Genomic DNA, 22,873 nt, shown 5'->3' with positions numbered 1-22,873 from the left:
TGCAGAAGATAGACACACACACAGCAAAGAAAAAACAAACTTTTCTCCGCTCATCCCTGAGGGCCATATAGCCCGTAACTTCCTCCCCAGTACTCCTCCACTTCACATATGATTGACTTCACATAGAATATAATAATGCTTTCTTAAAAACAAATCATTAATAAAACATTCATTTATTCATCAGAAAACATAAGCTGTAAGATGAAAGTGATTATTATGTAAAACACATTTCAATATCAGGACATCATTTCATTATTTGTAAAATTGGTTATATGAATAAGGCACACATTAACTTCTTTAGATAGATAAACACATATTACATCTTTTACTGTAATACTACTTCTAAGCAAAACACTTTAATCATTATTAAAAAACATCTGTCAGGGAAGAAAACACACACACACACAAAGAACAAGCGCAGGAGATTCTGTTCTTCAAGGTTGAGCTGCCATCCCCCCATTAGATTATTTTGTATGCAACCTTCATTTCATTGGTTAATACACATTTATCAAAGACAACATCTTATATTTATTACATCAATTATTCAATGATTAATACTGATTAAGTAAGGAATATGTTGCATATTTTATCCTGTGAATATTAAAGCATTAGTTAATACATGGTTATCTGTCTGCTTTTCTTCTTTAAGCCTCGCTCTTTATCTTGAATGTTGCCACCTGCAAATTCCTCACTAATCCAACCACGACCTTGTAACTTTTGCAAACACAGAGGCTCACAGAGGCCTCTCAGTAACTTTCCACTCTCTCAGACAAACACAAACAATATTTTACTTCAGCATACTATAATGATTATTGAAAACACTTCTAAATACAATATTAATAAAACATATTACATTAAAATCCCACAGTACGCACAAAATGGGGCTGGAAACGTGCGTACGCCAGTTCCCACGCAAAGGTTGTGATTTATAAAAAAACAAACTTGATGGGAGAATGGGCTTGCAGGGTGGGATATTAGGATGATTCATGTACGCACACTTGCAGGTGATCTGTTATTTATAAAGGGAACATTGCTTTGTTTTAGAAGTCTTCATAATTTTTGGTGTATGCCATTTTTGGCTTTTGTGCATACGTAAACTTTTAGGATCCTACGCACTGTTTTATACATGAGGCCCCAGGGGTTTTCAAACCTGTCCTGGAGGACCACTAGTACTGCACATTTTGCATGTTTCCCTTTTGTGACACACCTCATTCAGTTACCTTACACACCAAGTTCAGGGGCACGTTCAATCTCACAAAGGTGCGCAACGTTTTGCTACGGTTTCCGGGTTGAACGACATCTTTCCTGGAAATGGTGTGCAACGGAGTGCAACAGGTTTTAGAAGCGTTTTCTCTTGTTTGGTGGGTGTGTCAGAAATGACGGCCCAATCAGCGGCAAGATGTATAAAACCACGTGGTAGTAAAGAGACAGCTCGCTCAATGGGTTAAAGTTGGAATGTTGCCTTTCATTCTGGACGGCAAGGTCAGTGACTGTGACATTGAGGGTATTTTACAGTATTAAACACACATTTATAACGATTTCATCAGGCTTCAGAAACATTTAAAAAAGAACACAAAGAATGGCCTCTCAGCTACCGTAGTTGCAACTCTTGCGTCATCACAACAGGGTGTTCAATGCATCACTGTTTCTGTTTAATAAACGTTGTGCCACGTTTTGTCGGGGCTGAACGCAGCCCTGGTTTTGCAGTCTCTACTAATGAGCTGAAGATTTAAACCAGGTGTGTCTAATGAGGGAGACATGCAAATTGTGCAGTACTAGTGGTCCTCCAGGACAGGTTTGAAAACCCCTGACCTACACAATCTACTAAGAGCAGCACAAATTACTGCAGGGTTGCAAAAAAGCAGAGCTGATCTTGAGTTCAGCACCATGGGCATCACAATTTTGGGGTGTGTAATCCCAGCTAACAAAGCAATAGTACACTAAAGAACTGGAGGACATAAAGGTTTACAAGAAATTTGAATTTTTCACTGCCTCCAGTAATTCACTTCCCGTTACTCAACGTGTTTATTAAGAAAATTCAACACCACCCTTTTATTCTTGAAGCGATCTTTTTACTCTATATTGATCACTCACAAAAAAACAGACCACACCTTTTCAGCACTAATTATCCACTGCACGTCTTTAGTAAATCACAACAGTCGTTATTAAATGACAAAATGATAGTTTGCGCTGATGCAAGCTGTTAGTAAATCTGGCCCTTAGTGTTTTGTTTATTGTGTTCATGGTGTTACCCGGTTTTGCCCCATCATGGGTCTTGTTTCCCTCTTTGTGTTAATAAAATCAGTTTTGTGTTCATTCAAGTCTGCGCCTGGGTTCTCGCTCTCTCCCTTGTGGAGATCCATGACACCAAATACTCCAGGTTTGATAAACCGAAAACAAATAAAATCTAATGTTTGACCATCAAACACGGATACATCAGAGCCAGCGGAAAATTATAAGTGTCCGAGATCAGGCTGTGGTCAGCGGGGTAACCGAACACTGACATGTCTGGATCCCACGTCTAAATCTTTCTAAGCAAATGTTCAAATATGGGTCCCGAACCATATAATGTTGAAGCCCACGCTTCGAAACCAGAATCTTATTTGCCTACCCCTCAACCACAGCCCAGGAACCACCACAAGGATGTGGAATCCATACGGTATGTTGTACTTGACAACAAAGGAAAAATGCCTGGTGTTTTGCTGATCATTAGAGTGTTAACAGTGTGAGTTGGGCTTTGGCTGGTTTGACCTTGAGACTGGGTTTTCGTGAACAGGTGATGGTCATCCACGAGCAGACTCTCTTTCCTTACTTTTTTTGCACTGCATATCCACATGTTGATTTGCTTTGTCTTACATATACTGACTTTATAAAATATTTTAGTTAATAAATATACTTTTGTTTAAAAATATGCTTTGGTGTGGTCTCCCCTTTATGTCATGCTCACTGTGAGCCAGGTGGTTATGACATATGGGGGCTTGTCCGTTCATTCAGTGGTTTTGAACCGATTTTAAATTTTGGAAAGTAAGTTACTGTTAGGACTGTTAGGACATCGCTGTGAGGAACAACTGAATTGGCCTATGGTCGGGACAGTATGACTCCAGTGATATTAGGGGTGGAACGGTACACAGAAGTCTCGGTTCGGTTCATACCTCGGTTCAGGGGCCACGGTTCGATTCACTTTCGGTACAATGGAGGGAAAAGCAAAACAAAATGGAAGAAGGCATTTTTTTAGTACTTAAGATAATCTTAAAAACATAGGTGTCCTTATCAGTGTTATTTTGAGATGTCATGAATATGAACTGAAATGCATTTAACATACTACCTCGTATTTCAAAAATGTATACCACTTTAAGTAATCTTGTACTCATCTTTCATACAAATATGGTTTCAAATCTATTACAAGTGTTACCTAAATACATTTTAAAATTACATTTTGGCCTTATTTCATATTAATGACCTAAAGAACAAAAAATAGACTTGTAGGATTAATTAATAGGGGTGTACGACTTTACGAGGCGCTGCAAGAAACGACAAGTGGATGACGTCAGAGTAACGCGAGAGCGATTTGAAATCAGCCGCCTCGGCAAGATTTCTCGCGGTACTCTGACGCTGATGGCGCTGCGTAAAGTTGAGCACACTTTAAAAAAGCAGCTGAACTCGACAGAACTGCGCCTTGTCCATTAATTGTATATTAGCAGGACAATTTATCTTCTACTTCTCAGCGTGTGGCGGCATGTGAACTGACTGAAATGCGTGTGTGTCAAGGTGAATGCGTGAGACTTGAAAGCCCCGATTAGATGCATTTCCACTCACATACCTAACAACTAGGGATGCACCGAAATGAAAATTCTTGGCTGAAACCGGAAAAAGGAAACCAAGGCCGAAAAACCGAAACCGAAACACCGAAATAAATTATTATGCCAGTTATTAGTACAATTGCATTTATGGCTATCACTGTGTACTAACTTTACTAGGGGGGTGTGACGAATAAAAAAACTCACAGTTCGAATCACATTACAGTTTTTGAGGCACAGATCAGATTATTTTTCGGATCAGCAAAAAGGTGGGAAAAATCTAATAAACAATAAAGAAATTGCAAACATTTATAAAAAAAGAACAAAGTTGTACATTAATAAGGTCTGAAATTAGCATTTTAACTAGGGGTGCACCGAAATTTCGGTCGCCGAAAATTTCGGCCGAAAATGGCATTATCGGTTTCGGGCCGAAATAAAAAATCCAGCCGAAAATGTAAACCGAAAATGAATGTCAACCGTACGGCGCCCCTCCCATCTGTGCGCTAGCGCTTGTGTTTGGTGATCAGTCGTCTCCCTCCCCTCCCCTTCGTGCTCAAGCAGGTTTCACTCACGGTCGAGCTGTTTGCACGCGTCTGCAAAGATTAAGCATGTCTTGATGTGTAAACTTTAGAGAGAGTCGCGCTAACGTGTCTCATACTGTAATCCATTAACGTACATTTGGCGAATAAAGCAATGAAACACAACGTAACGTTTTTATGTGGAGCGACTGTTGCGCTGTTTGGGATTCACCAGTCTCTGTATGTGCATGCGTTTAAGTGCCCTTAAAGCCGAAAGTATACTAGGGACGTCCGCGTATGCGCGCCGTCCGCATGACGTCATTTTCGTCATCAGGAGGGTCCGCGGCCGGCCGGCATTTGCACACATACTATCGTTTTTCTTCTTTCATTTTTATTTCATCCATAAACAGAAAGCTGTGGAGCATGTTTGTTACCATATTGTTTGATTCCTGTTCTTTGTTGCCTTCTTGTTTGTTCTAAACTGTGTTTGCAATGGTGGATCGGTTTCTTTTCTTCACCTATCCTAATGTTTTAATCTATAATAATTTAACATAAAATCTCTGTTATTGACAGGGCACATATAAACAAAATTATCTCCACAGTATTCTTTTTCTAATAAAAACATTTGTTTATATCTTAAGTGTATGTATAGATTACAGTCAGATTAACCTACTTCAGTCTGTGTCATTAATGTTAATCAAACAACCCATGACAAAGAGACAAATAGCTCTAAAAAATAATAATATATTTAATTTATTGTGTTATGATTCATTTAATTTGATTTCTGTACCTAATGCTAATTTCAGACCTTATTAATGTACAACTTTGTTCTCTTTTATAAATGTTTGCAATTTCTTTATTGTTTTTTAGATTTTTCCCACCCGCTATTTGCTGATCGGAAAAATAATCTGATCTGTGCCTCAAAAACTGTAATGTGATCCGAACTGTGAGTTTTTTTTATCCGTCACACACCCCTAGTAAAGTTAGCACAGTGATAGCCATAAATGCAATTGTACTAATAATTGGCATAATAATTTATTTCGGTGTTTCGGTTTCGGTTTTTCGGCCTTGGTTTCCTTTTTTCGGTTTTCGGTTTCGGCCAAGAATTTTCATTTCGGTGCATCACTAATTTTAACACAACTGAATGCTATTTTCACATATTATCTGTTCTGTTGTCAGACATATAGGGGCGGTTTCCCGGACAGGGATTAGACTAGTCCTAGACTTAAACACTTTTAAGAGCTCTCCAAACTGAAAACAACTTGCACTGACATATCTTAAAATACATCAGTGCCCTTTGTTTTACCTCAAAATGCACACAGGTAATGTTTTTAGTACGGCATGTTTGTTCAAACTAGTTATATTTCCTAATTAAACTAAGGTCTAGTCTTGGATTAAGCTAATCCTGGTCCGGGAAACCGACCCATATTGGCGTTTTCCCAGACAGGGATTAGACTAGTCCTAGACTAAAATAAATATAAGAGCTGTCTAAACTGAAAACATCTTGCACTGACATATCTTTAAATACATCAGTGCCTTTAGTTTGTCCTCAAAATGCACACAAGTAATGTTTTTAGTAAGGCATGTTTGTTTAAACTAATTATATTTCCTAATTAAACTAAGGTCTAGTTCTGGCTTAAGCTAATCTCTGTCCAGGAAACCACCCCAAAGACTATTAAAATAGTGACTAAACATGACCCAATAACCTTGTGTTTAATCCAACCAGCTGTTACTTTAACTACTAAGTTACTAAAATCTTGATTTATAAACGAGACATCGCAGACAATTCGGCGCAAATTACAAAATTGCCATTACACAGAGTTACTACAGAAGGCATGCGCGGGCATAGGAGAGAGAGAGAGCTCGCGCAAAACCACATAGAGAACCAGTGTGTGTGGGAAAACACTGCTAACCTTTCATGATAAACTCGAATCAGTTGTCTTCTCTGTCAGTAACATCTGACGTTTACGTGAAAATGCAAGTACACAAAGGAATCCGCATGGAAAACACATCCAACTTTTAATTCTTTCACTCAGTGTCATGTATGAGAGGCGCTGTCTAGGGGCTTCACGCACAGAGAGAGAGAGAGAGCGCGCGTGCACAAGAGAGGCACCACCGAGCGCTCACAACAATAAATGAAGCCGTTTTAAATGAAAATAAAAATGTAAATGTTGCGACCATTGTTGATTTTGTGGCGCACACAAACAAATAAATGTATGGATAACACTGCCAGGAGCAGAAGCCGCCATTACGCGAGATTAATGTAAACAGCGTGACGCGTCGCGTAGTCGGCGTAATCGATGACGTCGACGCGTCGTTGCAGCACTATTGAGCACGAAGGGGAGGGGTAGGAGACGACTGATCACCGTGAGTGAAACCCAAGCGCTAGCGCACAGATGGGAGGGGCGCGGTTGACATTCATTTTCGGTTTACATTTTCGGCTGGATTTTTTTATTTCGGCCCGAAACCGATAATGCCATTTTCAGCCGAAATTTTCGGCGACCGAAATTTCGGTGCATCCCTACTAACCACCCCAAACCTTCTTTGCCATTAACAAAGCTGACACTGTTTGTCAAAGCACCACAAAAACACTTACTGTTTTTGCACTGATATATGAAGCAATTAGACCCCTTTTATCAAACTCAATATAATACAATACTATGTAGCCTATAGTATATTAATAGACAGCGCAGGTCTATAGATTATAAATGTGACTGATGTTATTACTGATGTTATAATGGTAATAATTTCTATTAGATAGGCACTTTTTACTGCTTCTGCTTAGGCTTGCCGCGATAGTTGGTGAAACGGTGATAACCGGTGCTTCAGCCTCTCACCGGTTATATCACTTGCCCACCGCGACACCGTCTTTCACCGTTTGTTGGTCAGTTGAATGTTAATTAGATTCAATCCATGTTCAGTAAAAATAATTTGATGCAGAAATAAACTAGCTAATAGACCAACTGTATAGTATTATATACAAGTGTTTAATATCGGTATCGGCATCGGAATCGGCCAGAAGTTGTCTGTTTAAATCGGTATCGGCCCAAAAAAATCCTATCGGTGCATCCCTAGTTTTGATATTTTCGTGCAATTAAATCATTTAGTTTCGTTAGAGAGAGCAAACACTTACAACTGAATGTGTCTGTTGTCTGAATTCAGCGGGGCTGAACGCGCGTCACGTCAAAGAGCAGCCGCAGGTGTCAGATTTCATTTATTTCTGTCAGAGTTTGCAAGGTGAGCTGACTGACCAGATGATGACAGGAGCCGCGTGCTTTGTTCGTTTTTGTTATAATATACATATATGATGTTTAATATAAGCGAGATCGTTTTGTTGTTGTGTTTTTCATCAAGAAAAATATTAAACCCATAATTCAAGCAGCGCTTTTATGGAGAAGTAGCCGGTTGCTCTGCTTGGGACTGGCGGGTTCTGTGAGAATTACCTGCGCACATTGACTCAAGCACTTAAGTAAACCAGCTGTTGCACTCACATTGCATGCAAATTCATAGGCGATTTAACACAGCTTACCCAAGCGATGCATTTAAACAGTCGGTAACAGAGTATGTGAGCGGTGCGGAGTGGGAGCGGAGCGAGGAGTGGAGTGGCGTAATTTTGCCAGGAGCGAGGAGCGTTTTTTTAAAATGTCGGAGCGTTGTGATTTTCTCTCGCTCCGAAAACGCTCCACTATCGCTCAGTTACGAGCCACAACTCGTCAGACTCCGGACCAAACCACTGTGAGAAAACAGAGGGGGACTTAAATTGTTTCTTAACATATTTTGCATTTGTTTGCATTTGTGTTGTTGTCTAGTACTTTCTCAAACATTTATATACAGGGCTTGACATTAACACCTGCCAACCCGCCAAATGTGGGTAGATTTCGGATGTGGCGGGTAAGACAGCCAATCCAACTAGCCACTTTGGCAGGTTGAATATAATTTTTTAATTGTAGTTTTCTTAAAAGTAATGCGAAATGATAAACAATACGCAATGCGACACTGGGAAACTACAACTTCCATGAGCACTCTGCACCAAGCGCAACGCACAGAGACCATTTGACGCCTGCGTGATCAGCGGAGCGTTTCGGACCAAAGCCCCACATTCCAGAGAGCGCGCGAGAGCTGGTGGATTTGCGAATGAATAGAGGACGCAGTCAGAGCGCATACACACTTCGGGAAATATAGAACAATTGCATGGAAGTTATTGAAGAGATATAAATTGCGTGCACACAGGACAAGAGCGGAGAGAAATTCAGCGCATGTGCTTGGCACCTGCCTGCAAAAGCTCATTTTTCTTAAAGTGAATGCAGCATTGGATATATAGCTTTAATTAAAAATATGTTCAGCCAGCCAGCATTTGTTTTGTTCAGATTCAGAATAGATCTAGTATTAATATAAAAGTTGGCTTAAAGTGAAGGCAGTAGACTATTATATTTTTTCGTTTGGCTATTTGTCTAAATTAATATTTTAGTTTGTGATTTATTTCTTTGATTTAATGTAATGTTTTTCGTTTGATAATTTCGTTTATATGAGGTCTTTCATTTAATCATTTATTTAATTTTAACACATTTTTTTGTTTTGCTTTGTTTAAAAGTGAGGTAAATGATATAGCTTAATTTGGGCTAATATTAGCTACTATTTCAGTATGTGATGTTCTTTACTTAATAACTGCGTATAAAATAAAAATATGTTCAACCAGCCAGCATTTGTTTTGTTCAGAATAGTTCTAATTAATAGCCTATTTATGTTGGCATAAAGGCAGTAGCCCTATATTTTTTCGTTTGGCTATTTGTTTAAATGAATATTTTAGTTTGTAATTTCTTTCTTTAGTACTATTCGGACGGGATTAGTTTTACATAGGGAGGTGGGGTAAAGCAAGTTTTTATCAGAGCTTCTCGGTGATTTTAGTCCAGTCCGAATGCTCTAAGTCAGTAATCATTACGGACAATGTCAGTAAAGATTACGGCGTCTTTTACCTTCTGTAAAAAGGTCCGGAGAAATTACCTCAGGTAATACTAATCCAGTGCGAATAGACCAGCTGTAAATATCCACGTAAATCGCGTCATTTCCTTTCAATTTGCGGGTTTCTTTTAAATAAAGAAGCGCTTAAAGAAGCATTTACTTGCGTTCTAGACGGGAAACAAGTCAGTGGCAGGTCAGTTTCTGAATAAAACACGACACAAACTTAAAAAAAAAAAGTCAAATTCACTTCTCAGATTCGCGGAACTGTTTACGAAACTGACGTTCTCCCCAAACTGAAATTAATCACAGTGTTTCGCGTTTTCCTTGTCTGTTTCGTGTTGTTTGCACATCTGATATCAAGAGGCAAGGTAACGTGCACGTGAAGACGAGAGGTGACGCGCTGCGCAAACGAGTTACCCCTCCCACTTCTGAATGTTTTACTGAGATTTCTAATCCCGTCCGAATTGACCATTAATATTACCGACGTCCTGTGGTAAAATTACATTACGCCATCTACCCCTGTAAAACTAATCCCGTCCGAATAGGGCTTTTGATTTAATGTAATGTTTTTCGTATGATAATTTATTTTATATGAGGTTTTTCATTTAATCATTTATTTAATTTCAACACATTTTTTGTTTTGCTTTGTTTAAAAGTGAGCTAAATGATAGCCTAATTTGGGCTAATATTAGCTACTGTTTCAAATTCCAATATATGATGTTCTTCTATTAGTACTGCATATTCGTTTTTTTATATATAAAAATTTGCCGTAGAGCGAAAACGGAGCGATACGTAAGTAAGGCCGGCGCAGGGAGTGAGCGAGGAGCGGAAAATTGTATACCCAGAGCGGAGCTTGAGCGGAGTAATTATGAAATGCTTTGAGCGCGGAGCGCAAATTCTTTCCACTCCACTCCGCTCACATACTCTGGTCGGTAATTCAAAAGTGAAAGTAAAATGTGCACGTCTGCATGCGCATTTATAAGCCCCTCCCACTCGGTGATACCGGGATCACCGAGTTTGTGACGCGCTGATTAACCGGTGGGAAAATTACGTCACCGCGGCAACCCTACTTCTGCTCTATCTTTCTATTTCTCTCTTGTCGATTAAAAAAGCTTAATCCACTAATTATTTCAGATTGAAAAGTCTACTTGCTGTCCCGGTGACAGACTTTACTTTTGCTTAGCGTTTTTTATATTCCGGGTCAGCTTAAGCTTTGCTCGTTGACATTAGCACTGCTTTTTTGCTACAATCTCTGTGCAAACTTTTTAAATATGGATATGGTTTTAGAAAAGATATGGTTTATTAATAATAAGATTATTAAAAACATGTGAGAAAGAAAATGCAGCGCGTGGTCGTAACAAGAACCATCGCCATAGAAACCGGAGGCACGCTGAAACTGCACTCGAGCTTTAGCGTGGTAGCGCTTATGGCCGTTTTCCGATCGACTCGGGTTATACACACAATATTAATCAGACTTGGGACTCAAAGTAATTAAACTAGGACCTAACCGGACCCGACTGACCATTTAAACTATAAATCCGGAACCATACGGGTCCCGCGTCCTCAGTGAAGAAAGACCTCTGCTCAAGTTCAGAAACATGGAAGACACTGAGCTTGTTGTCCCACCCAATTCATTAAGAAACAGAGAGCATGCGAACTCACACTCAAGCACGACGTGCTTTCACGCAAAATGAAGCCAACGTGTTGAAGGCTCAGAGCACGTTATAAAACGTATTCTTAAAATACACATTTCTGTTTTAATAAATGCTCATAGTAAATCATAGCATATTGTCTAAAACATTAGGTAGCACATTTGCGACCCATTAAAAATAAGGCAGTTCAAAAGGTCGCATATGCGACCATTTTGGTCGCAATTTAGTTCCCTGTACAAGCCCTACAAAAAAGTCTCTTGGAGCAACGCCCTACACCAAACAGGAAGTCAGCTATTTTGAATTAATTCTCAGATTTTGGCTCAGTTTTTCTCATTTCCAGCAGTCATACTTTAACTAACTCCTCCTACAGTTTTCGTCGGATCATCATCATATTTGGCGAGTCTCATCTTAAGGCCTTTGTGATGCTAAATTGCGATGGATTTGATTCTATATTAAAATTTGTGTCTGTTTCGGCCAGCCAAAATTTGATGTTTCACTATGAAACAGGTTGCTGGAACTCAGGCATACAGTGTCCGATCTGTCCCAAACTTCACATGATTAATAAGAGTCCTGGACTGAACACATCTACATGTCAATAGTCACTTATGGTTATAGCGCCACCAGCTGGCAACAGGAAGTGACATGTTTACAATGATTATGCAATGTCTGATCTGTCCCAAACTTCACATGATTAATAAGAGTCCTGGACTGAACACATCTACATGTCAATAGTCACTTATGGTTATAGCGCCACCAGCTGGCAACAGGAAGTGACATGTTTACAATGATTATGCAATGTCTGATCTGTCCCTAACTTCACATGATTAATAAGAGTCCTGGACTGAACACATCTACATGTCAATAGTCACTTATGGTCATAGCGCCACCAGCTGGCAACAGGAAATGACATGTTTACAATTATTATGCAATGTCTGATCTGTCCCAAACTTCACATGATTAATAAGAGTCCTGGACTGAACACATCTACATGTCAATAGTCACTTATGGTCATAGCGCCACCAGCTGGCAACAGGAAGTGACATGTTTACACTGATTATGCAATGTCTGATCTGTCCCAAACTTCACATGATTAATATAGTCCTGGACTGAACACATCTACATGTCAATAGTCACTTATGGTTATAGCGCCACCAGCTGGCAACAGGAAGTGACATGTTTACAATGATTATGCAATGTCTGATCTGTCCCTAACTTCACATGATTAATAAGAGTCCTGGACTGAACACATCTACATGTCAATAGTCACTTATGGTCATAGCGCCACCAGCTGGCAACAGGAAGTGACATGTTTACAATGATTATGCAATGTCCGATCTTTCCCTAACTTCACATGATTAATAAGAGTCCTGGACTGAACACATCTACATGTCAATAGTCACTTATGGTTATAGCGCCACCAGCTGGCAACAGGAAGTGACATGTTTACACTGATTATGCAATGTCTTATCTGTCCCAAACTTCACATGATTAATAAGAGTCCTGGACTGAACACATCTACATGTCAATAGTCACTTATGGTTATAGCGCCACCAGCTGGCAACAGGAAGTGACATGTTTACACTGATTATGCAATGTCTGATCTGTCCGAAACTTCACATGATTAATAAGAGTCCTGGACTGAACACATCTACATGTCAATAGTCACTTATGGTTATAGCGCCACCAGCTGGCAACAGGAAGTGACATGTTTACAATGATTATGCAATGTCTGATCTGTCCCAAACTTCACATGATTAATAAGAGTCCTGGACTGAACACATCTACATGCCAATAGTCAGTTATGGTCATAGCGCCACCAGATGGTAACAGGAAGTAACATGTTTACAATGATAATGCAATGTCGGATTTGTCCCAAAGTTCACATGATTGATAAGAGTCCTGAACTGAACACATCTTCATGTCAATAGTCACTTATAGTTATAGCGCCACCAGCTGGCAACAGGAAGTGACATGTTTACAATGATTATGCAATGTCTGATCTGTCCCAAACTTTACATAATTGACAAGAGTCCTAGACTGAACACATCTACATGCCAATTAGGGGTGGGCGATATGACCAAAATTGATGATTAATTTTATATCATGATAACGATATGTATCACGGTAGAGTTTTTTTTTATGTTTTAATCAGGTTTAAATCTTTAATACCATAGAAATGTTAATAATTCTCACAAAAAACATATACAAGCATAGAAAGAAGATAAAAATAAACAAAACTTAAGCTATCTGAAGATAAACAGTTAATGATATAAGAATGATAATAAATAATTATGCATGTATGTATAAGGCCTATATATTTTTATTTAAGGTAGAAAAGTGATTTAATCAGGAGCAGTGAGAGATTTTCTCTTAATGCTGTTTGATTAACACGAGTGACAGACAGGAGCAAAATTAGGTAACAAAGTCCTGATCCAATACACATGCGCTTTCATTTTAAGCTGTTTACTTTCTCTTAAGACCTAACTGGTCGTGTTTATGAGGATGCTTGCAAAGACGGGAATTTTGACGCGTATGTCTATTTAAGGCCAATAAAATGCGACTTGCGCGCTCCTCACAGACAGAAATAGCAGCGGTTGCGCGACTTGTCCGCTCCTCACACACAGAAAGAACGCACGCATACAGATCTGTCGTCTGTGTTTCAATGGCTTAAAATAACTTGTTTTAAAACTGCAGTGCTTAAATACTTGTACAAACGTTACGTTTTCACGACCACGTGCACAGGAGCGTGACGTAGGCGCGTAACCTCGATAGAAACGATAGTCCAAAATCTCTACCGGTTGACAAATTTCTACCGGTTAATTATGATTACCGGTTTATCGCCCACCCCTAATGCCAATAGTCACTTATGGCCATAGCGCCACCTGCTGGCAACAAGAAGTAACATGTTTTACACTGATTATTCAAAGTCAGATCTGACCTACATTTTACATGATCAATAAGAGTCCTGCACTGAACACATCTACGTGCCAATATTTACATGTAGTCACTCATACTCACACACACTCGCTCACTCACTCTCTCTCTCTCTATCTCTCTCATGTTATCTTACACAATGCTACCTCGCTGTCATTTGTAATTAGCAACAGGAAATGTGGTACATTATACTACAGTTTCAAAAGGTTCACCTATGTTTACATGCTTAAATGCCTATTTACTACTGTTCCCTTTAATTCTTATGCCACGGCGTGGCGGTTTCATGTGTGCGAGGGCCCTTCCATCACTGCTTGCAGTTTTAATGTACAATTATAACTATATTCGTTGGACGAATGCGTTATTTAATTGTTATTAATTTTGCTAAATTAGGTAAATTAGCAATTTGTATAGTTAATTCAGTTTATTATACCTATATTGCATTTGAGCTAAACTTGGGAATTCCCGTAGTGTGTTTTGGTAGGAGGTTAAACAAATAAATAAATAACCTTTATTTATTTATTTATTCTTTCCTCCCCCCATCCCTACACTTATATACAATATAAGAAAAATAAAACACTTGATAATCTCCTGTTATGAATTATTCTCCTAAAATAACAATTCTAAAATATTTTTTTATTAGTTTAGTTATTTTTAGTTTTACTTACTGTAGTTTTTTGGTTTCTTTAATCACAGGCAGCAGTTTCACAAGAATTTCCTCTGCTGTATTTTCGTCCCCAATAAATGGTTTTATATCAAGTTCATCCAAATTCTTCTCAGACGTCAACAACACAAAAACTAAAGCTGCCCACTGTGAAGAGGAGAGTTTGGTCCATCCTACTGATCCATATTTCACATAACGTTGAATCTCCTGCAGCAGTGAATCATCACCCAGTTCATTCAGACAGTGAATCAGATTGATGGATTTCTCTGGAGACAGATTCTCATTCATCTTCCGTTTAATGTATTTAACAGTTTTCTCTTTCTTGTAGGAGCATCTTCTCATCTGTGTCAGTAGATCCTGTAAGAGAATCTGATTGGACTCCAGTGAAAGACCCAGAAGAAAACGCAGGAAAAGATCCAGATGTCCATTCTTACTCTGTAAAGCTTCATTTACAGCTCGCTGATGTAACTCAGATAATGAAGGCTGTTCTGATGATTTAGGTTTCACTATTTCCATAATTTTAGAAAACCGACCTGGTTTAAACACATATCTGTTGTTGTTTGTGAAGGAGATGTGAGCATAAAGAGCTGCTAGATGTTCTTGGATGCTGAGATGAACAAAGCAGTAAACTTTCCCCTGATACAAACCAAACTCCTCTCTGAAGATCTGAGTACACAATCCTGAGTACACTGATGCTTCTGCTACATCAATGCCACACTCTCTCAGGTCTTCATCATAGAAGATCACATTGCCTTTCACAAGCTGCTCAAAAGCCAGTTTCCCCAGTTTAAAGATCATGTCTTCATCTTTCTTCTCATAGTCCTTATGATGTTTGATGTTTGTCTGAATGATCAGGAAGTGTGTGTACATTTGAGTGAGAGTCTTGGGGATCTCTCTTCTCTCTGCTTCACTCAACATTCTCTCTAGAACAGTGACTGAAATCCAGCAGAAGACTGGGATGTGACACATGATGTAGAGACTCCTGGATGACTTCAGGTGTGAGATGATTTGATCAGACAGACTCTCATCAGTGATTCTCTTCCTGAAGTATTCCTCCTTCTGTGGATCAGTGAAGCCTCGTACCTCTGTGACTCGATCAACACACTCAGAGGGGATGAGATCAGCTGCTGCTGGTCTGGAGGTGATCCAGATGAGAGAAGAGGGAAACAGATTCCCCTTGATGAGGTTTGTCAGCATCACGTCCACTGAGGTTGATTCATTTACATCACACAACCTCACACTGCTGTGAAAATCCAGAGACAGACGACACTCATCCAAACCATCAAAGATGAACAACACTTTATATTCATCACTGAAGATTTCCATTTCTTTTGTTTGTGGGAAGAAAAGATGAAGAAGATCTAAAAGACTAAGTGTTTTGTCCTTCATCAAATTGATCTCTCTGAAAGGAAGTGGAAATATGAGGTGGACGTCCTGATTCTCTTTCTCTTCAGCCCAGTCCAGAATGAACTTCTGTACAGAGACTGTTTTTCCAATGCCAGCGACTCCCTTTGTCAGCACACTTCTGATGTGTTTGTCTTGTTCAGGTAAAGGTTTAAAGATGTCATTACATTTGATTGGTGTCTCCTCTGTTGTTGTTCTTCTGGATTGTGTCTCAATCTGTCTCACCTCATGTTCATTACTGATCTCTCCACTTTCACTCTCTGTGATGTAGAGCTCTGTGTAGATCTCATTCAGTAGTGTTGGGTTTCTCTTATTTGATGTTACCTCATACAAACACTCAAACTTCTTCCTCAGATTTGATCTGAATGTGTTCAGGACTTCAGCAAGATTAGAGTCATGACTGTAAATTAATAATTAATATATCAGATTATTGCACAAATACCTGTAAGAGTAAACATGTACATAACAAAATGTTTGTATCATAAGACACAGGACTCTTAATGGTTTGTAAAATGTTACATTTAGGCAAAACAGAAAAGGTCAACATTTCCTAGCATTTACTACTAAATAAAATAAAATCCTATAATTCACCTGAAATGAGGACTCATGTTTTCATTGAAGTCTTGTGGTTGATTATCAGATTGTTCAATCTTCCTCCTCTTACAGTCAGGTTCTGTTATTCGTCTGGATGGCAAGAATGAGAATCAAGAATTTCTTTAAACTTTAATATTAGTGGAATTTTCTCATAACTTTATTACCTTTACTGTTTTTACACTGCTGTGAATTAGGGATGTGCTGCAAATATAATTTGAATAGAAAAAATGCTATTCAAATGTTTGTTTTTAACTCTTTCACCACCATTGACAAGTTAACTTGTCAATTAAGAGAAATTGCTTCCCTCCCAATTATGAGTTTTTTTCAGCAATCAGCAATACCATTATTATCCACCATATGCGCTCCTACCCAACGTATGCAACCAGGAAGCAACCCCTCCCCCCATCAGTTCAGACGCAGCATGTGTTTTGAACATAGGTGTCATTTACACTGGGGACATGTCCCCACCACTTTTTGAAATGGCTGATTTTGTCCCCACCAATTTTTTTAAGCATTTGGTTAAAATGTTCTGAAAAATCAAACAATACCTGTGCAACTTACACTGCAAAAAGGACTTACTTACTATTTTTGTCTTTATTTTAGTAGAAATGTCAAAAAAAATCTTAAATCAAGATGTTTTTTCTTGATGAGCAAAATGACCTAAGAAAATAATTCTAGTTTTTAGACAAAAACTATACAATTTAAGTGAATTTGTTATTAAAATAAGCAAAAATATCTGCCAATGGGGTGAGAAAAAAAATATCTAAAAAGAAATTCATTTTTTCTTAAACACTTAATTTAAAAAATGTCTAAGTATTTTTGTCTTGTTTTCAGTAACAAATATCTAAAAATTCTTAAATATAGATGTTTTTTTCTTGATGAGCAACAATACCCAAGAAAATAAGTCTAGTTTTTAGACCAAAAATATCAAATTTAGGTGATTCTGTGCATAAAACAAGCAAAAAAATCTGCCAATGGGGTAAGCAATTTTTTCGTGAATTTTTCTGGAATTTAGTGTTTAAGAAAAATTTTCACGATTTTTTTTTCTTACCCCATTGGCAGATTTTTTTTTTTGCTTGTTTTATGCACAAAATCACTTCCATTAGGTATTTTTGGTAAAAAAAAAAAACTAGACTTATTTTCTTGAGTCATTTTGCTCATCAAGAATTTAATTTAGGAATTTTTAGATATTTTTACTGAAAACAAGACAAAAATACAAATAAACTTTTTCTTGAAAATTATTTTTTGCAGTATACGACTGGTTTTGTGGTCCAGGGTAACATATGTTGCGTTGTTGGCTTATGGTGTGTTTTCTCTTACATATGTAATGAATTTCATTGTAATCATTGACTTAACATTCAATTCAATTCAATTTTATTTATATAGCGCTTTTCACAATACTCAATTGTTTCAAAGCAGCTTTACATTAATAGAAGCAGTAAAAGCACAGAAAAATGACAGATAGTACAACATAATACACAATAGCATAAGCAGTCAAATTTGCTGCGGCTATGACTCGACATTATGAGCGAGCGTATTACTAATGTAACGTCTAGGAGAAGCAGCTAAATTAAGCCCAAGCAGGCTACCTCCCCGGGCTAAAAAACCCCCTAGGAGAAAAAAAACAAAAACCCCGGATTGTTTAGCCGAGGAAATAAAAAATAAAAAGTCCTAGGAGGGAAAAACCCTTGGGAGATATATATGTATATACACACACATATAAACGGATAAGGAGATTAAGCGGAGATTAAGCGGGTTCTGCCGGTGGTCGTTGGTCAGGCATCAGCTGGGCATCACATTGATGGACGACCAGTAGATCAGAGGTGTGCCGACTTTCACATCTACCGGAACTGGGTCTGTTTGTCCCATTGTCCTCAGGGTCGAGGACAAGACAGGGAGAGAAAAACAAAATCATATTAGCGTAGGGGCCGTTCATATGTAATGCAAGTGTCACACAGTGATGTGGTTTAATCAGCTTAGTTTCAGACAGACTAACTATTGCGGCATAATTATATTATCCACAGTTGAGGATTTTGCAAAAACGGGTCTATTTTGCATACTATTTACAAGATCACGAGAAAACACCAACATCGCAACCTGACCATACGTGTCAACCCGTTTGACTAAGGCTGGAGGCCCCACTGTCGTCGTTAATGCAGGTTCAGTGGCAAACGGGTCTGTATGGCATAATATTCACAAGACACAAGAAAGCGCCAAAATCGCAACCCGACCATACGTGCCAACCCGTTTGACTAAGGCCGGAAGCCCCACTGTCGTCGTTAATGCAGGTTCAGTGGCAAACGGGTCTGTATGGCAAACTATTCGCAATATAAAGAACGCGCCAAAATCACAACCCAACCATACGTGCCAACCCGTTTGACTAAGGCCAGAAGCCCCACTGTCGTCGTTAATGCAGGTTCAGTGGCAAACGGGTCTGTATGGCATACTATTCACAAGACACACGAAAGCGCCAAAATCGCAACCCGGCCATACGTGCCAACCCGTTTGACTAAGGCTGGAGGCCCCACTGTCGTCGTTAATGCAGGTTCAGTGGCAAACGGGTTTGTATGGCATACTATTCACAAGAACACGAAAGTTCCAAAATCGCAATCCGACTATAGGTTAAGAAAAGGTTTTTTTATTTTTTATTTTTTATTTTTTTATTTATTTGGTTGGTCTGTGTTATGACCGCGAGTGCTTTGTTCGTTACAAATAACTATTTCGAGTTAAGTACTTTTACTAGACAAATTATGCGAATGCTTTGTTGAAGAGAAAAGTTTTAAGTCTAGATTTAAAATTATCGACTGTGTCTGATTCTCGGACATCGGTTGGTAAATCATTCCAGAGCTTAGGGGCTAAGTAGGAAAATGACCTTCCACTTTTAGACACTTTTGATAGTCTAGGGATAATCAAGAGACCAGAATTTTGTGACCGTAGTGTGCGTGATGGATTGTATTCTGATAGTAATTCTCTAAGATATGAGGGTGCTAGGCCATTTAAAGCTTTGTAGGTGATTAGTGATATTTTAAATTGTATGCGATATTTAACTGGTAGCCAGTGTAAAGATGCCAGAATTGGGCTTACGTGGTCGTACTTTTTAGATCGAGTAAGTACCCTTGCGGAAGCGTTTTGAACTAGCTGAAGCTTGTTTACTTGATTTGCATGGCATCCCCCGAGTAGCGAGTTACAATAGTCTATTCTAGAGGTCATAAAAGCATGGATAATCTTCTCTGCATCAGATGTAGACAGTATATGGCGTATTTTCGAGATATTTCTAAGGTGGAAGAATGCTGTGCGGCAGACGTTGGCGATATGACTATCGAAGGATAAGTTGCTGTCGAACATCACACCTAAGTTCCTTACCGTGGAAGATGGCACCACAGTGCAGCCATCTATGTGCAACTTGTAATCTGACATATTATGTTTGTAGCGATTCGGTTCAATAATAAGTATCTCTGTCTTATTGGAGTTCAGCTTAAGAAAGTTATGTGCCATCCAGTCACTAACATCGCTAAGGCAGTCTGTTAGCTTAGAAAACGTGTGTGTTTCGCTGGGATGTGAGGAGATGTAAAGCTGGGTATCATCCGCATAGCAGTGAAAACTTATGTTATGTTTCCTGATAATGTCTCCTAGAGGTAACATGTATAACGAGAACAGGATAGGACCTAAAACCGATCCCTGCGGTACACCGTATTTAACCAGGGAGTGATATGACTCTTCCTCGTTTACATAAACAAAGTGATAGCGATTGGTTAGATACGACCTAAACCAGGCTAGCGCCTGACCACTGATACCAACATAGTTTTCTAGTCTATTGAGTAAGATTGTATGATCTATTGTGTCAAAGGCTGCACTAAGGTCTAATAATATAAGAATTGAGATTTCACCACGATCGGATGTTAATAGGAGGTCATTTGTAACTCTAAGCAACGCTGTCTCTGTGCTATGGTGGGGCCTGAATCCTGATTGGAACTTTTCATATGTACTATTTTTTGTCAAAAATGTGCGTAACTGGCTTGCCACTACCTTTTCTAATATTTTCGAAAGAAATGGGAGATTTGAGATTGGTCTAAAGTTATTAAGCTCTCCCTGATCAAGCTGTGGTTTTTTAGTCAGCGGTTTAATAACTGCTAGTTTGAAAGCTGTTGGAACGTATCCTATTTCTAGCGATGAGTTAAAGATATTTAGAACCGGGGTTGACACTACAGGGAATACCTCTTTAAGTAGTTTTGTGGGAACGGGGTCTAATATACAGGACGATGATTTGGATGATGTGACTAGTTTAGAGAGCTCTTCTATTGTAGTAGGTTTAAATGAATCAACATGCTGCTGTATTCTACAGTATGGTGCTTTGGCACTGTTTGGTTGAGCTGGTGTTGTAGGGACTGTTACATGTGCAGTCGACATTGTTGAGGGTTTTATGCTGAGTATTTTTGTTTTGTTGACCGGCCTACACTATGCCCATTCTTGATGCGCCGTTATTCAATATTTTTCCCGTTCTGCTGTAATGTTTTTCATCTGATCTTTTGTTCCCACCAGGGGCGTCGCACCCGTGGGGGATGTGGGTGTTTTAACACCCACACTTTTCCTGTTGAGAGGGTTCAACACCCACACTTTTTATGCAGTTTTGCAAGAACGCCTTATTAAAGTCGCTCCTTCGTTTCTCTGGCCGCTCTGTGTCTGCTGCGCTGCGCAGCCCTTCTCCCCCCTCCCCTCTCAAACATGACGCCAGCTTTGAGTATTACCGGCTGATGATTGGCTGTTCTGCCTTAAGTCCCGCCTCTTGGTGGGTTAGATTGATCGGTCAGCTCCGTCAGCTCGCGCTGAGGAGGCGGGAACTTTGTTTATTTACATCTCCATTTTTCAGGTAGGCTACTTTGAATGAGTATTTAAAAAACTTTATTAAACACTTAAATAACCTTATGTATGCTTTTGAGGTTTTTGAATAAGCTTGATATGTATTTGGGACTAATGCTAATTGGGTTATTGTTCAGCAGCTGGCTAAATTGACGAGGATGAGGGATAGATTGCAATTGTTTAGCAGTGTATTTATGGGTTTATTCCTAGTGCAATCGATTTGATATTTTGAGCATTGTTTGTTGATTAGCTGAATACTTTGTTAATACTACCGGTTGTGTATGATTGTACTTGTTGAGGAGAAAAAATGAGAAATGATGACATAGTTCTTCAACAGGTATGCAAACAATGAAAGAAAAGTGTAGCCTATATTATTTTAATGTAAAAACGGTAAATTGTTACATTATTTAGGCCACCAGAGAAAAGCTTTTCAGGGCACAAGTAGCAAAATTTAGCAGTCACAGTCCTGTCAGACCCATGTCACTATCAAGCTTACCATTTTTGTCACGCAGTATAAATAAGATACAGAAAAGAAAGAGGCAGGAGAAGATTGACACCTTTTTCAAGAGAAATCCTGTAAGTAAAGTTGAAAGCTGGAGGTTGATAAATGTTGACATTAAACAACAGTAGCCTATTACCATTATATATATTTGAATTAATTTAGTATATTACTTTTTAAGTTTCACTAAGGTTTGCTAGTACCACAGCCTTATTCCTTTATCACTGTACCCTTGTTTAGGAGATGAGGTTGCTGGAGGCATCAGTTTAAAGAGAGAGAGAGAGAGGCACAGAAAGTTTCACAGGTGAGCAATGAAAAATGAATGTTACAGTTTGAGAAAGAGGTCTATGAGAGAAGAGAGGATGTGTTTGTGTCATGGGTGGTGCTTAATTCCATCCCAGGTGCACATACGCGTGTTTCTGGTTTGTTTATATCAAATTTAAAATGTTATCCATCCCCCACACTTTTGAAAAGCTTGCTACGCCCCTGGTTCCCACCACTTTTCAACACAAACTGACGCCCCTGCTTTTGATCATGCTTTGAATCTGATCTATCAGAAATCTTTCACAAAAATGCAATTAACTCAGCTTTTTCCTTAAAATTTTGTATTTTTGATGAAACCCACCCATATTTGAGAGGTGATAAAAGAGAACAAATGAAGGTAGGATGAAACAGTTTGTTTGTTAATCAGAGGGTCTTTATTCATTTAAAGAACATTTTCTAGAAGGCATTAAATCATAAAAAATGGTGGTGCTGGCCAGCAACTTTTAAAAAAGGCTGGCATGGAAAGGGTTAATGTGCTACCACATGGCTTTTTTGCAGACTAATTAAAGTATTTAGAGTTTTACGCCAGGTTGTCTGTTTTTGTCCACCGGCTCGCGTGTTATTTAGATTTGCTGCTCTGCCACATCACCACATCATGAGAGATTTGTTAGCTTCTTGTTACACAGCCTAATTTATTTAGTTAATGCAAAGCTAAAAAAGACAGACACGAAGAA

At 38.8% G+C, this 22,873-nt stretch overlaps 1 protein-coding gene and 1 long non-coding RNA gene across 3 annotated transcripts in view; one reads left to right on the top strand and one right to left on the bottom strand.

Moving 5' to 3' along the window:
* LOC129437194 (protein NLRC3) overlaps positions 1 to 16,669 on the bottom strand; it is a 36,232-nt gene extending 19,563 nt beyond the window's left edge. For both annotated transcript variants that reach the window (XM_073865817.1, XM_073865818.1), the window contains exons 1-2: positions 16,517 to 16,669; positions 14,526 to 16,325 (exon numbers count right to left, since the gene is read on the bottom strand). In XM_073865817.1, the coding sequence (XP_073721918.1) occupies positions 14,526 to 16,325; positions 16,517 to 16,533 (1,817 nt within the window). In that variant the 5' untranslated portion in view covers positions 16,534 to 16,669. The remainder of the gene's footprint in view (positions 1 to 14,525; positions 16,326 to 16,516) is intronic.
* Positions 16,670 to 21,053: 4,384 nt separating this feature from the next.
* On the top strand, positions 21,054 to 22,361 carry LOC129429519 (uncharacterized). Its single transcript, XR_012368780.1, has 3 exons — positions 21,054 to 21,386; positions 21,889 to 21,952; positions 22,116 to 22,361. It is a non-coding gene; the product is annotated as an uncharacterized lncRNA (long non-coding RNA).
* The last annotated feature ends 512 nt before the right edge of the window (positions 22,362 to 22,873 follow it).

The sequence above is a fragment of the Misgurnus anguillicaudatus genome, unplaced genomic scaffold (assembly GCF_027580225.2).
Source record: "Misgurnus anguillicaudatus unplaced genomic scaffold, ASM2758022v2 HiC_scaffold_33, whole genome shotgun sequence".
In the NCBI taxonomy this organism is placed as follows: Eukaryota; Metazoa; Chordata; class Actinopteri; order Cypriniformes; family Cobitidae; genus Misgurnus; species Misgurnus anguillicaudatus.
This window is presented reverse-complemented; position numbering and strand designations above follow the sequence as displayed.